The sequence below is a fragment of the Gossypium hirsutum genome, chromosome D13 (assembly GCF_007990345.1).
Source record: "Gossypium hirsutum isolate 1008001.06 chromosome D13, Gossypium_hirsutum_v2.1, whole genome shotgun sequence".
Taxonomy (NCBI): Eukaryota; Viridiplantae; Streptophyta; class Magnoliopsida; order Malvales; family Malvaceae; genus Gossypium; species Gossypium hirsutum.
Genome location: NC_053449.1, coordinates 7,565,230 through 7,578,834, shown reverse-complemented (window position 1 = coordinate 7,578,834; position 13,605 = coordinate 7,565,230). Strand labels below are relative to the sequence as shown.

Sequence of the window (13,605 nt, the reverse complement as noted above, 5' to 3'; positions counted from 1 at the left end):
GTTTACATTTAATATTTTGCATGTCATGGATTATTGTCTTTTCATTTCGTTTATTTATTTGTTTATATTATTTTTATGCCATTGATGTATTTATTATTGTTGTATTTATTATTATAGCATTTGTACATATAATTTAACATTACGTTATCTTTTCACTCAAATTTAGAAATAGAACTTTTTAAAATAGAGATAATACTCGTATTTAAGATTTTCAAGAAAATTGAGCCCTAACGTATTGGGTTCCGATTTTCTTCGTAAAATCTAACAATCGAGGATTGCTTTTTAATCAAACAAAACAAAACTTGTCATCGGGAATTCAATAGGTTGTGTCCTAACGTATTGGATGTGACACGTTGATTTCTCGAGACAAAGATTTTTTTTTTAAAAAATAAAGGAAATATTGAATGTTGGGGATTTTAGGAAATTGTGCCCTAACGTATTGGGTTGCGATTTCTTCATAAATTTTAAACAATTAGATATTTTCTTAAATTTTATACGAGTTTTTTTTGGACCAACTCATCTTGAAGAAAATAAAATGTTGTGCCCTAATGCATTGGGTGTGATATTTTTCTTTTCAAAAAGAGAAAGTCTTAATAAATAATTTAATTTAACTAAGGATAATATTTTTTAAACTCTCGACTTTAAGACATTAATTAATCAATTTGGTATAAATTTTTGGGCGTTACGAGGGTGCTAATCCTTCCTCATACGTAACTGACTCCCGAATTCGTTTTTCTAAAACTCGTAGACCAAAGTTATTTTTAGGTGACCCAATTACACTTTAATAAAAGATTGGTGGCGACTCCAAATTTTCATTGACAACTAATTTTAATTTTTTTTCAAAAATAAAATTGGTTTGGACACATAACTTAGGCAAAGTACAAAAATTAATAAAATGATTAGACCAACTAATAATATCATTATAAAAAGTAGATAGATCAAATTGGTTAAAATATATTTCAAAGTCATTGTACTTTTTATATATTTAGAATTTAGTCCATTTATTTTTATATTCAAAAATTTAGTGCTTATATTTTTTTATTTTAAAAATTAGGTTCAATTATTAACATTGTTTAAATTATTGTTGCGACATTTTGAAATTAAAAAAATCACTTGATTAGTGGTGTAACAGAAAACATTGTTACGAATCTAAATTTAATAAATAATTTTAACAGTATTAATAATTAAATTTATATTTTTAGACGTAAAAACTAGAGAGATTAAAAACTAAAATTTCAGTATCGTAGAGGGACTGCAACTACAGTTAGACCTTTTAACTTTTCCGCTCTATCTTATATCCGTTTTTTTCATGGTTATCTGGTTCAAGTTTCAACTCCATTAATGGATTATTCAATAAAAATTGAAAAAGAAGGTAAAAACCAAAAGTACACCTGTCGGACCAAAGGTAAGAGAGGACACCTGTGACATACAAGGGACATTACGCTGTGTCCCCCACCCTTCCCCTTCCCCTTTCTCTGCATCTCTGTCTTGGCCGTTTTTGTATCTTTTTCTTGTCCCGCTTTACGTCAATTTGTCTAATCCCTCTTTCTTTTTCTCTTTGATCATAGTAAACAACAAAAAAAAAGGGAAAATAAGGCAAAGAAAATCTTTCATCCATGGTGGGTCTTGGCGATAACAACAATCCCAGTTGCCAAAACAACATCAGCAGCAAAGCAAAAGACAAGAAGAAGAACAAGAAGAAGAAGCGTGGGGGAAGCAAGAGAAAGATGACGGCTGAGCAAACCTCGGCTTTCAAATCGGTGACCGAATGGGTTTATTTAGACCGGCACCACCACCCCAATTCTTCTTCGACGGCGGGTTTATCGTCGTGGGTGGTGGATGATTTTGGTGTGCAAAAGAGTTTGGGGAGAGGGACGGAGAAAATGGTGTTTGAATTGCATTCCCATTCGAAACACAGTGATGGGTTCTTGTCTCCTTCTAAGCTCGTTGAGAGAGCTCATGGCAATGGGGTGAGTCACAGAGCCTGGGTACTTTTTTTTTTGTTTGTCATAAATCTACATCTGATATGGGTTTTAGATTTTTTGAATGAATGAATGAATAGCCGCCCATGATGTGTTTGATTGAATTGCTGAAATAGAATAGTAGTGATAGTACTTTGTTGTGTGTGAATCTGTTGGGAATTCTGTTCTTGATGTACATTGTTTTTATTCAACTGTAGATTGATTTATATGGTTTGAACTCATAAGGCTATGTGACTGTACTGAAGGCTATGACTATGGCTATGCCTTCTGTTTAACATTTAAAAACCTATACTTTTACAGGGCTCTCATTCCTCATTTTTCTTGAAATATTTATTCGTTTAGGTATGGGACATGATTGTACCATCCGAGTCAAAGTAATGTAGACTGACTTCTTCTGTCACTTGTGTTCCAAGTTTGTAATTTCATTTTTCCTAGTGCTAGTCTTTTTTGTTGCTTACAAATTTAAAGGCTACTGTATACTATTTAGTAGCTTTAGTTATGAAATCTCTGAGGATCCATATCTTTGTATGTTAGTGGTTCATTGATGGTGAAAATGGGCTATAAATGTATAGATTTTGATGGTGAGTAGCAAGAAGTGGCTATAAATATTTGTTAGATTGGCATTTTCAAAGGAGGGTGTCAGGGTCATGGATGTAGGAGCTTGGTCTAATCCAGGTCAAAACTGCTTAGCAATGACCCATGACAGGTGACAAAAATTAGTGTTTAACAGTACAGATTCTCCTGTTTGTCTTGAGTAAAAAAATTGTACTATCTAACACTTACGTCCAAGTATTGTAGATTTTCTATAAAAAAAAGTATGGTGAGACTGACTTTCATGTGTCACTTTTGCTCCAAATTTGTAATTTCATTTTTCCTAGTGCTGGTCTTTTTTTCTTGCTTTCATATTTAAAGGCTAATGTATACTATTTAGTACCTGCAGTTCTGAAATTTATGAGGTTTATTGATGGTGAAAAATGGGTTATAAATGTATAGATTTTGATGGTGAGTTCCAGCAAGAAGTAAGCTGCAAATGTTAGTGAGATTGGGATTTCAAAGTAGGGTGTTAAGGGTTATGGATGTAGAAGCTTGGTCTACTCCACCTATGAAGTAAATAGATTCTAGGTTAGGCACATAAATGGTCAAAACTACTTAGCAATGATTCATGACAAGTGACAAAAATTAATATGTTTAACAGTAAAGGTTCTTCTGTTAATCATATTCTTTTTAAACACAAACACAATCATATGACTGAAGAAACAGAAAAGAAGTTTCTGTAATTGAAAAAAGGACAGGTTTTTGGTAGTTTTTTAATGATGTTATTTGCCTTATTTTCTTCTTTTTGAATAGTGAAATATTTTCTTCTTTTTTTTGGTTTAAGCCAGTTTTGTTTTAACAACCCTTTTACTGTGACATTGTTCTCTTTTTGGTTTAATGTTGCTTTGACTTTGCATTTGAACAATTCCTTTGCACATGCATGCATGTATGTATGTGTCTCTAGTGTGGTTTGTTTTCGGTATGTGTGCATATACCTTTTGCTTGAGTTTGTAGTTTCCGGTTATTGTCCTGATAAAATAGACTACTCAGACTTATGTTTCTTTGGTTTGGTAACTTTGGCATTTTTATCTAGGAAGCTGTTACAGAAGAAACACACTATGGAATGGCTGAATTAAGCTTGAATTCCCAAGTATATCTGAACTTTGAGAATAAAAGGCAAATTACGAAACCAATTTCTAGTATTTTAGGAAGAATTCACGGATCCTTTACGTGGAATTATCTATTTCTAACATATTGTAACTTTGTAATCTTCGTATTTATTTCTTTCTACTGTTTCTTTGAATAAATTGGCAGTTTTACATATCGATTCTTTAATCCCTTTTAAGTAATTGGAATATGATTAGCATATTGTGTTCAGAACAGGTGAAAGTTCTTGCTCTGACAGATCATGATACAATGTCTGGAATCACCGAAGCTGTAGAAGCTGCTCGCAGATTCGGTATCAAGATAATCCCCGGTGTTGAGATCAGCACCATATTCTCTCCAAGGTTCTTGTTTGATTAATACAATTATCATCGTAAATGAAAAAAAAATATTTTATTTGTAGAATCAGTCGTAGAAGTGGCTCGCATATTGTTTGGTTGTTTTCTGTGTATTTCTACACCTCTTATGTTTCATTTATTGATTCAAAAGCAGAAATCCTGAAATGGAGGAACCAGTGCACATCCTTGCATATTACAGCAGCTGTGGGCCCACGAGGTACGAGGAGCTGGATAAATTATTGGCTAACATAAGGGAGGGACGTTACGTACGTGCTAAGGACATGGTTTTGAAACTCAATAAACTCAAGCTACCTCTTAAGTGGGAGCATGTTACAAAGATTGCAGGCAAGGGAGTGGCTCCTGGGAGATTGCATGTGGCTCGAGCTATGGTTGAAGCAGGTTATGTGGAGAATCTAAAGCAAGCTTTTGCAAGATATTTATATGATGGAGGACCTGCTTATTCCACGTAATCTTTTCTTTGTATCTTTTCCTGCTTAACATGTTCAATGCATATTTCTTCACGTTTGGTGATGATTTATGAAGAATTTGTTTTGGTCCTTGTTACAGAGGAAGCGAGCCTCTTGCAGAAGAAGCAGTGCAGCTGATATGTGAAACCGGGGGTTTAGCAGTTCTCGCTCATCCTTGGGCACTAAAAAACCCGATTCCTATCATAAGACGGTTAAAAGATGCAGGCCTTCACGGAATGGAGGTTTATAGAAGTGATGGAAGACTGGCAGGTATTAGATTTGCTGTCTTAATATCCTTTCTTTAACATCAGCATGTTTTCATTTACGAACTTGGACAAAAAAAAATTAGAATCATGCTCATGGTAATGCTCCATTATTTTCATACAGTTGCACAATTAGATTCTACACCTGCATAATTGCATATTTGCTTTAGGCAAAGATGATCCAAGACTGCTGCTAGTTAAAAGCTTTTTACGTCTTTTGGGTTTACACTTTACAGCATACAATGACTTAGCGGATACGTACAACCTTCTGAAGCTTGGAGGGTCAGATTATCATGGGAGAGGTGGCCATGGTGAGTCCGAACTAGGAAGCGTGAACCTTCCAGTGGTGGTTCTGCACGACTTTCTTAAGGTAGCTCGACCTATCTGGTGCAGTGCCATTAAGGACATTCTAGAGGGTTATGCAAAGGAACCCTCTGATACAAACTTCGCCAAGATAGCCAGATTTACAAGGATGGGCAGTTTCAAGGGAAGTACTCCCTTGAGTTGTGGCAAGGACTTGATTGATCGTTGTTTAGCATCGTGGTTGACTGCCGAAGAACAGCAGAATGATGAATTCGAGGCCATTAGGTTGAAGCTTTCCCATGCTACGATCAACCTCAGTGGAGTTCAAGTTCCTATAGAGACCAAATAGTACTTGATTGGAGGGAAAAAAAAGAGATTAGGTACCATTTGATTCTTGCCATTGTTGCAAAGATAAAGAGCGAGTGGCATATTCCTTTGGTTTTGTTAAAATCTGAACTAGAACTAATCATATTTGGTGATTCAACCCGTGTGTATTTTTGGTTTTATTGCCTAATTATAAACCATGTACCATCTATATCTTGCCTTATTTTTTGTTCTAATGCTTTGCTCTCTAGAAGTTCACTAATATCTCTATTATTTTTATTTTCTTTAATTATTAATTTTTTTAAAAATATATATTTAAAAATGATAAAATATTCCCGTGCCAAAAAAAACCCTACTATTAACTATAATTTACATTATAAATTTTTAATTTTAATTTTAAATTTTCAAATAAATCAAACTTTTGATTTAATTAAATTACATCATTTAACTTTAATTTTTAATAACTTAAGTCACTTATAATAACAACGAAATAATTGAATCTAGATCGTAAAATAACCTTTAATAAAAATGGTATTGCACCGGATGTTAAGGTCCTCACACCAAGGAGGTTATAGCTATTTGGAAAATCGATAAAAGCCATACAAGAAAAGGGACATGATTTTTTTCCCTTTTGGGGTTTCAAGTTAAAAAAGAAGAAGAAAGGATGAAGGTTTTGTCAAATAATTTCGGTTACTAGAGAAGTCACGAAAGTACAGGGAATATTCAAAAAGAAAGCAAGGAGTGGAAAGAGAGGGAATCCTTCAAAGTTATTTTTAAGAAAATTAAATTTTCAATTACTTAAGAATAAACTCATAATTATTATTCAATCAGAAATTAAATTATTTTTAAGAAATCATTATTCAATTGATTATGAGTTTATTCTTAAGCGTTCTTTTTCCATTTTCTAATAATTAAAACAAAAATAAAAAGAGTAAGGATCAAATTGACAAAAACTATAAAAATTGAGGAGCTAAATTTGCAATTGTACCTAATCTTTTAATAAGTTGAGCAGCAAATCGAAAAGCAGAAAAACCAATTTTGAGCAAAAAATTAGAGAAACTAAATTTGCACAAATCATTAAGTGAATAATAAGAATAGGTATATTAATATATTATTAAGTTTTTTTGGTGTTGCCATTAAATAGTATTGGTAGAGAAAAGTTTCAGACAAAATATGCAATAATTTTAGAAACTGCTTGGTGTTAATAAGAATTAAAACAAGAAAAATCAATTACAAATTACAAGTGCATAGATAAATTATATTCTCTTTAAGACTCTAATATATGGGGCAAACCAGACAATTTCAGCAATGATTTGAAGGACCAATGTCATACACTCTTCGGAATAAAACAGCAGCATGGATGGATCCCTATGAAAGCACCAACAATTTAGCATCCGAACCATCGGAAAAGAAAAAGAACTATCGTGTTGAAAACCAAGAAAAACTATCGTGTCGAAAGCCAAGGTCGTGTGTGGGAATAAACGTGCAGACAAAATTATCTGAATTTTCCAATTTCCATCTTTTTCTTCATCCTTCTTTGACCATGGTATACGAACGTGTCGATTATCCCTGCGACTGTGAAGATACCTGAATGGGAAGTAATACAATCGCATTAGGACTAGGTTCAGTCATGAATAATTATATTACAAGTCTTCGTTTTTTTTTCTAAACTACTCTTACACGATACATATTCGGACATAGTATGATAATATCACCAACCGTCCACAAATATCTGACATTCAAGTAGGAAAATATAGTGAATAGTAATGATAGTACCTCCGATTACAGCACAGATATTGGTAATGAAGTGCAAAAATGAACTATGCTCCTCCTTAAAAGTGACCTGCACAAGGAAAAACGAAATGTGATGTTATACCGTGTTTTTCTAGATGTTTTTAAGTTAATATCTTTAGCAAATCAACATTAGATTATGTTTCCCTCTCTTACTTTTCGATGCATATCTTTAATCACCATTCAAATGTATCAGCTTCTGGACTCTGATCGGGTCCTATGCATGTGAACGGTGAGGAAAGATGTATATAAAAATAACAGAGGGAAACCAAAAACCTTGCAACAAGGACTACCATGAAGCTTTAAGCAGGCAAAGCACAAGAGACTTTCCAATATACGCAGACTACCATGTTTATCTAAGGTTTTAGGGTTCAAGTGAAGAGAAAGTAAGAAAACAACTTAAAACAAACCAAACACGAGACAAGACGACAAAATGAAAAGCAACTATGCGGCTCGACTTCTCATTTTTCTTTAAGTACTCATGTCTGACAAAATCCGGACATGAATATCAGGATATCATACCTCCAAGGGCCCTCAAAAATATGGAAAAGCTTGAAAGAAATTGAACATGCTTGTGTAAGACATATCCATACCCGACCCACACCTCCAAGTCAAAGTAACATAAACAAACAATATGGAGAATAAAAAAAAGATTCTACTGACAGCAGAAATTACCTATATCGTCATGAAACTACACTACAGATACCTTGTTGAACATGAAAGGAACCTACCTTGATCGGAGAAAAGTCATAGTAGAAGAAAACTCCAGGTTGAGAATTAGGGCTAATGTACTCCAAATCCTTGAAATGCTCCGTCACGGAATACTGTGCAATAGGAATGCTAGCAAATCTCAGAACATGATGCTATATATATGATAAAAAAATGTGATTCTTATTCTCAATGTGCCAACTTTCAAGCAGTACCTGATTCGAGTTAACAGTGCGGCCTCTAATGTCAGTATATATTGTGGGTACAACCTGCAATATTAAACAAGATATTGGTTGAGACAAGTCCGTGCATTGGCTCCATGTATGTGAGAGATATCAATACTCTAAAATTTTTTCATTCTTTTCCATGTATGTGAGAGATATCAATACTCTAAAATTTTTTCATTCTTTTCCAAAACTGATTCCCCCAACCTACTGCCATTGGCATGAAAATGACAGTGAAGTCGCAGGATAATGTTAATCTGCCAATAAAAGAGCTTAAAAACAAGGAACATTCATAGATACTTCAAAATACCAACCTTGATGAAGTACTGGTACATCCCATTTGAGGTTTCATGGGTCCAATGTCCCCTAAAATAGTGATATGAAATAACCATTAAAAAATTTTAGTACTTGCATTTGGTTTCACTTTCATATTGAAAAGGAACATACCGAAAGAATAAATAAGTCTTTAAAGAGTGAGAGTGCCATGAAGAAAAAGAAAGAACTATTACCCATCAAGAGGATTTACCACACCCGGGAAGTATTCACCAAAAGCTAACCTATTGATTCTGTGACTTATCTATGTTGTACACCACAAATATAAAGTATCAGTACCATTCAAAATTTGTAACAAATGTAAGGCATATATATAAATATATATATCAGCACATAACAGTTCCATTAAAAAATGGAACTCAAATACAAAGATGAGTCTCACATTGTAACTGTCCTTATGGACAGACATCAAGTCATCAAAGAAAATGTTCGACTGATGAAAAGTTTTGCCAGGTGCAAAATGAAAATTTCCAGCAACCCTATTAACTTCAAGAGATCCTTGAACATTGCATCCTTCACCCTCCTGCTCTTTTATCCTTTCGAAAAAGCCTTCTCTTTTGCACTGGACAGCAGAAAAGAAAAAAAACAAAAGAGAGTAAAAACCGAGAAATATCAAGACAGAAAGTTCAATTTGTTTTCCTGTTGTAGGGAGCAAGAGGATGAAAATTTTCCAAAATATAAGATCCCATCAATTCTTAGCACATGCAGTACATAAATACCAAACAGCACCAAAACAATACTCAAGGAAAGAACTTGCAAAGAAACCTGGTCAATCAAGTCTGCATTAGTCATTGCCCACCCTTTTCGACGATATGCGTCACGAACCTCTTCGCAGGAGTTACAACAGTCATCATCTGACTGCACCATAGTGAAGGAAAAGAGAAAACCTTTCATAAGTGGTATGCAAACAATAAAATAATTAGCAAGGATGTTACATATGGGATAAGCATTCCAGTTAAGCTTGTATAGCAACCTTAACATCATTTTATCATACTAATTTCAGTAGTGTCTTCAAGGATAAGCCAGAAGTAAAGATTTACAAACTGCACAAAGATTAACTTAAGGGGAATTTAGCTCCCAAAGGGTGAAAAAAGCTGATATATGAAGTATACTTTTCCTAATTATCGTTTCTAGTATCGCCAACTTTTTAAGAAAACACTAGGTTGTTCTAGAGTCGATTTGTATTTCACATAGAATGTTGTAGTTTCTCCATGATCTTTAATTTTAATACAATAACAAGAGGTTCACATGTATAGCAGAGACAAATTTAGAGAAATAAACTACAAATTAATGTAACAATCACAAAAAACAAGTATCCTGGTTTTAGAGCAATAAATAGTTTCTTGAATATCTCATGAAAGTTTTCCAGCCAATTACCAGTCATCCATTTAATTGATGTTACTCAACATGCTCCAATAACAGAGTGAGAAAGAGATAAGGACTTCTAGATATAGCACATACCTGCTCTGCACCAAAGCACGAACCACAATATGTCTCATTTTGTTCAAGCCTGCCACCATGTCTCTGCAGAGGTTTCTCAATCTGAAAGAAAAAAGAAGAAGAAAAATGAATTAGGCCAAAACAAACCAAATAGAGTTAATGACATAAACAAGTAAAAAGAAATACGAAGAAGACTATTTAATTAAGGAGTGATACCATCAAATGCCAATATGTCAGAAACTTAGGGTAAAGGAGATTGCAACATCTTACTAAGGGTCCTTAGTGCAAAAGTATACCCGTCACATGTATGACCAGTAATTAACAATTAAACACTCAGATAAGATTAGCATCCTAAAGCTGCTATCTTTCCTTACTGGTTAACAGAATAAGCCTGAAAACCTCGTCTTTCTTTCTTGCATGTTTATTTTTACTTTTCCTCGTGTTTTACCTTCAAAATCTAAACCCAGAGGAACCTTTAAGAAAAAACAAAAGTTTTCAACATCTTCTCGATTCTGAACTTCGAACCATTACTTAAAAATTTTCAGTCACCACGGGGACTGCTGCTGGTAGATCTGTTCTAAAACAGCCGATATGCATTAGAACTTAAAAACTTATATTCTCTCTTTTCTTAAATAGAAATATAATACTAAAACATAGATAATAGTCCATTGTTTCCAGTTTCTTATCTTCTCTTACCAAGTTAAATGGCACTGAGGATTAACAGATACACACTCATGAGGCATAGAAGACTATTTTAGAATTCTTTGATATCTCCAACTTTCCTTAAAAACTAAGCTACATAGCCTATTGGTGGAATATGTTTGGCAAAAAGCTCATTATCTTTGCCTAGAAGAACTTCACACTATTTGATCATGTGCCTCAACTATAGTTGTATTAGGAAGCACAAAAAACTTCCCTTCGAATATTAAAAATCATGTCTTCACTTTCTTTTTAATACTTTATATCTTTCAATTGTTCCTATCTAGCAAATTGACAACCTTGTAACACATCATTCTACGGTACATAAATAATTTCTATTAAAGGCAAGTCATGCTTCAAAACCAAGAAATGCAAATGCAAACAAGAAGGGCTAAAGAATTATATTTCAAATACCTTTGGTGCTCCTATACCATCTGGCTTGGATTCTATCACATCACCGTTAGTATTGATTCTTTTCTTAATTATATCATGTTTCTGCACATAGACATTGCAAGTTCACGAATGGAAGCAGTTAAAATAAATCAAAATAAACAGTTAAAACAGTGAGCAATAATCATCTGAGCATCTGCTGCACTGCACATACTATGTCAAGATGTTGCTCGCCACTGATATCCATAGCATCAACACTGAGTATCGAACAGGGAATTGCAGGAAAAGTGACATCAAACTGCCAGTCCAAACAGAAATGGGGTGTAAACAAAGCATCAACTATTGTTTTACTAATACATTTAAACCACGAAAACAAACAAACATGAAAAATTTTCAACATAAAAGGCTCTAACATTTGCTTTGAGCATTCCGCATCAGTAGTAGATCAAGTAGAAAGTTTTAAAAAATATTATGATAACGCACACACAAGACATAAACTTGAAACAACGTATAGAACTAACTTTTAGAAGTCAACAAATTCGAAATATGAACCCAGGAAAGTCGTTTAACAACAAGTGGGAAGAGAGATGGTTACATTTATGCGTAAGGTTTCCCCTCTTGAAGTATCCACCAATAGCTTCGTCTCCGTAGCGGTGTGCAGGTACAATCCTGCAAAAGAAAAAAGCAGTCCACATAATCACAATACTCATGATAGAAGAATTAAACATCACCAGGCCCCAACAACAAAGTTATAATTTTGTATTAAAAACATATAATGAGGATTTCATTCTAGTCTAAGTTGCTTAACTTCCAGTTAATTGCTTATAAAATTAACACCTTAAGTGAAAGACCAAATATAAAAGGCAATTAATGTAGCTTCTAAAATACCTGTATCTACATTTGTACAAAAACTTTTATACTCACTTACTCAAAGATCTTACCTTTCAATTGAACACACACACACGCACAAAAAAAAAAACCCAAATTTGTAAAGTTATATATACATACAAAAATTAAAACGACCCGAATTTGCATATGCAAAAATAAGATCAACCTCAAATTTGCATATATAAATATAAGAACAACCCAAAATTGTAATGTTCATTTTCATAAAGAAAATCAAAAGAAATAGAACAAAAGATTGACTTACTGAATTCGGAAAAGACGAGTAAGAGTATGGCAAGAGAAGAGACAAGGGTGATAATGCCACCGGAAAGTGAACGGGTGAAGAAATCTTCATTGACTTTCGGGTAGGCGTCTAAATTCCGTAGCTTGCTTAAGACGGTGTTCTTCATGGCTAACCCCTTTTTCTCCGGCGTCGGAAAAAAAACACTAAACAGAAACCAAAAAACAAAGATCCCCAAGCTTTGAAACCCTCTAAAGAAAGAAAAAAATTTGGTCTAAATTATATGTTTGCTTGTGTTTTTATAAGAAAATAACTAAATAAATTACTATGTACAGAAAGAAAAAGATGCTAATCCAATTAAAGGTTGGGTTTTATTTTTATTTTTATTTTGAAGACGGCGGCGCTTACGAGAAAGCCAGAAGGAGAGAGAGTGAGAGAGAGGCCGTCGTCAAAGGCTACCCTCTGGTACTAGTTTCAGTGAATTTACATAAATGGGCATCAATCATGGAGTGCAATCAAATGGGTCAAAAGTCCAATTTGATGTGTTAAAATGTCGAACCGCATTCATATTTGGGAATTGTTCTTTCCTTCTTCCCGGAGATTTATTCTTTTTTACTAATTTCCACTAAAGGTAATTTTTAATTTTAGTCCCTTTATTATATTAAAATTTTAATTTAATCCATAAAGTTAACACTATTAACTATTTTAATATTTACACCAGCAAGGGGGCTGGCAGGGGGCGGTACCCTAAAATGAAAACCTTTTCATTTAAATCTTTTAAAATTTTTAAAATTTTAAATTAATAAAGGTAAAATTATAATTTAACCCCCTAATAATAATAATAAATTGATTTAATCTTTTAAAAATTATAAAGATATAGATTATTATAATGATGAAATTTTATTTTTACTATTGTAAAAATTATAAATTAATTTCAGCCCGCTAAAAAGTTTTCTAGTTCGTCGCTGTACATCAGCATTTTAATCAAAATGGTCTTTCAACTAACTAATGACATTATAAAAAATATCACTAATTAATGATATTATAAAAGTAAAAAACTAAATTATATCAAATCAAAGTATCAAGAATAAATCTCAAATTTGAGCTAAAACCTGTTTAAAGTCTGAACTACCTCTACTTAAGCTTGAAATCTTGTCGATGATTTCGACAAAAATGTTAAGCCCCCAAGAAAAAGAGAGAAACTAAGTACATTTAAGATAAGAGTTGGACTTAGGCTTTAACAAATAAATTAAAATTTTAACAACATATAATATAATAATGTAAGCATTAAAAAAATATGAACATGTTTTAGTAAAATTTGAGATATATATTTTTAGTTAAATCCAGTTTAAATAAGTATAAAATATGTTAATACGATAGGAGAAACCTACCATTAACAACTAATTTGAGCATAGTAAACTAACAAAATCATAACTAACCATAAATAAATAGATAAAATAAAACAATTTACTTTTTGTCCATAATAGCCTTGGAAATTTGTAACTTTTTTCCAATTTTA

The 13,605-nt window shown here is 33.0% G+C and overlaps 2 protein-coding genes across 7 annotated transcripts; one reads left to right on the top strand and one right to left on the bottom strand.

Annotated features, from left to right (window-relative positions):
• The first annotated feature begins 1,269 nt into the window (after nucleotides 1-1,269).
• Nucleotides 1,270-5,586, top strand: LOC107920513 (3',5'-nucleoside bisphosphate phosphatase). 3 transcript variants are annotated; one of them, XM_016850257.2, is made up of 6 exons: nucleotides 1,270-1,405; nucleotides 1,569-1,970; nucleotides 3,900-4,024; nucleotides 4,173-4,484; nucleotides 4,586-4,755; nucleotides 4,985-5,586. In XM_016850257.2, the coding sequence occupies exons 2-6, from the start codon at nucleotides 1,617-1,619 to the stop codon at nucleotides 5,398-5,400; spliced, it is 1,377 nt and encodes a 458-aa protein (XP_016705746.2). In that variant the 5' UTR covers nucleotides 1,270-1,405; nucleotides 1,569-1,616; the 3' UTR covers nucleotides 5,401-5,586. The 3 variants fall into 3 exon arrangements, with proteins under 3 accessions (XP_016705746.2, XP_016705745.2, XP_040966096.1); XM_016850256.2 differs by having other exon boundaries at nucleotides 1,330-1,970; XM_041110162.1 differs by lacking the exon at nucleotides 1,270-1,405 and having other exon boundaries at nucleotides 1,839-1,970; nucleotides 3,881-4,024.
• Nucleotides 5,587-6,557: 971 nt separating this feature from the next.
• Nucleotides 6,558-12,674, bottom strand: LOC107920663 (endoplasmic reticulum-Golgi intermediate compartment protein 3). 4 transcript variants are annotated; one of them, XM_016850476.2, is made up of 14 exons: nucleotides 12,495-12,674; nucleotides 12,111-12,292; nucleotides 11,556-11,629; nucleotides 11,175-11,258; nucleotides 10,985-11,065; nucleotides 9,893-9,973; nucleotides 9,197-9,289; nucleotides 8,814-8,993; nucleotides 8,608-8,675; nucleotides 8,413-8,464; nucleotides 8,090-8,143; nucleotides 7,898-7,990; nucleotides 7,152-7,218; nucleotides 6,558-6,962 (listed from the first exon to the last, which is right to left on the bottom strand). In XM_016850476.2, exons 2-14 carry the CDS (start codon nucleotides 12,253-12,255, stop codon nucleotides 6,871-6,873), a joined length of 1,164 nt encoding a protein of 387 aa, XP_016705965.2. In that variant the 5' UTR covers nucleotides 12,256-12,292; nucleotides 12,495-12,674; the 3' UTR covers nucleotides 6,558-6,870. The 4 variants fall into 4 exon arrangements, with proteins under 4 accessions (XP_016705965.2, XP_016705964.2, XP_016705963.2 ...); XM_016850475.2 differs by having other exon boundaries at nucleotides 12,111-12,337; nucleotides 12,495-12,671; XM_016850474.2 differs by having other exon boundaries at nucleotides 12,111-12,655.
• Nucleotides 12,675-13,605: the final 931 nt, after the last annotated feature.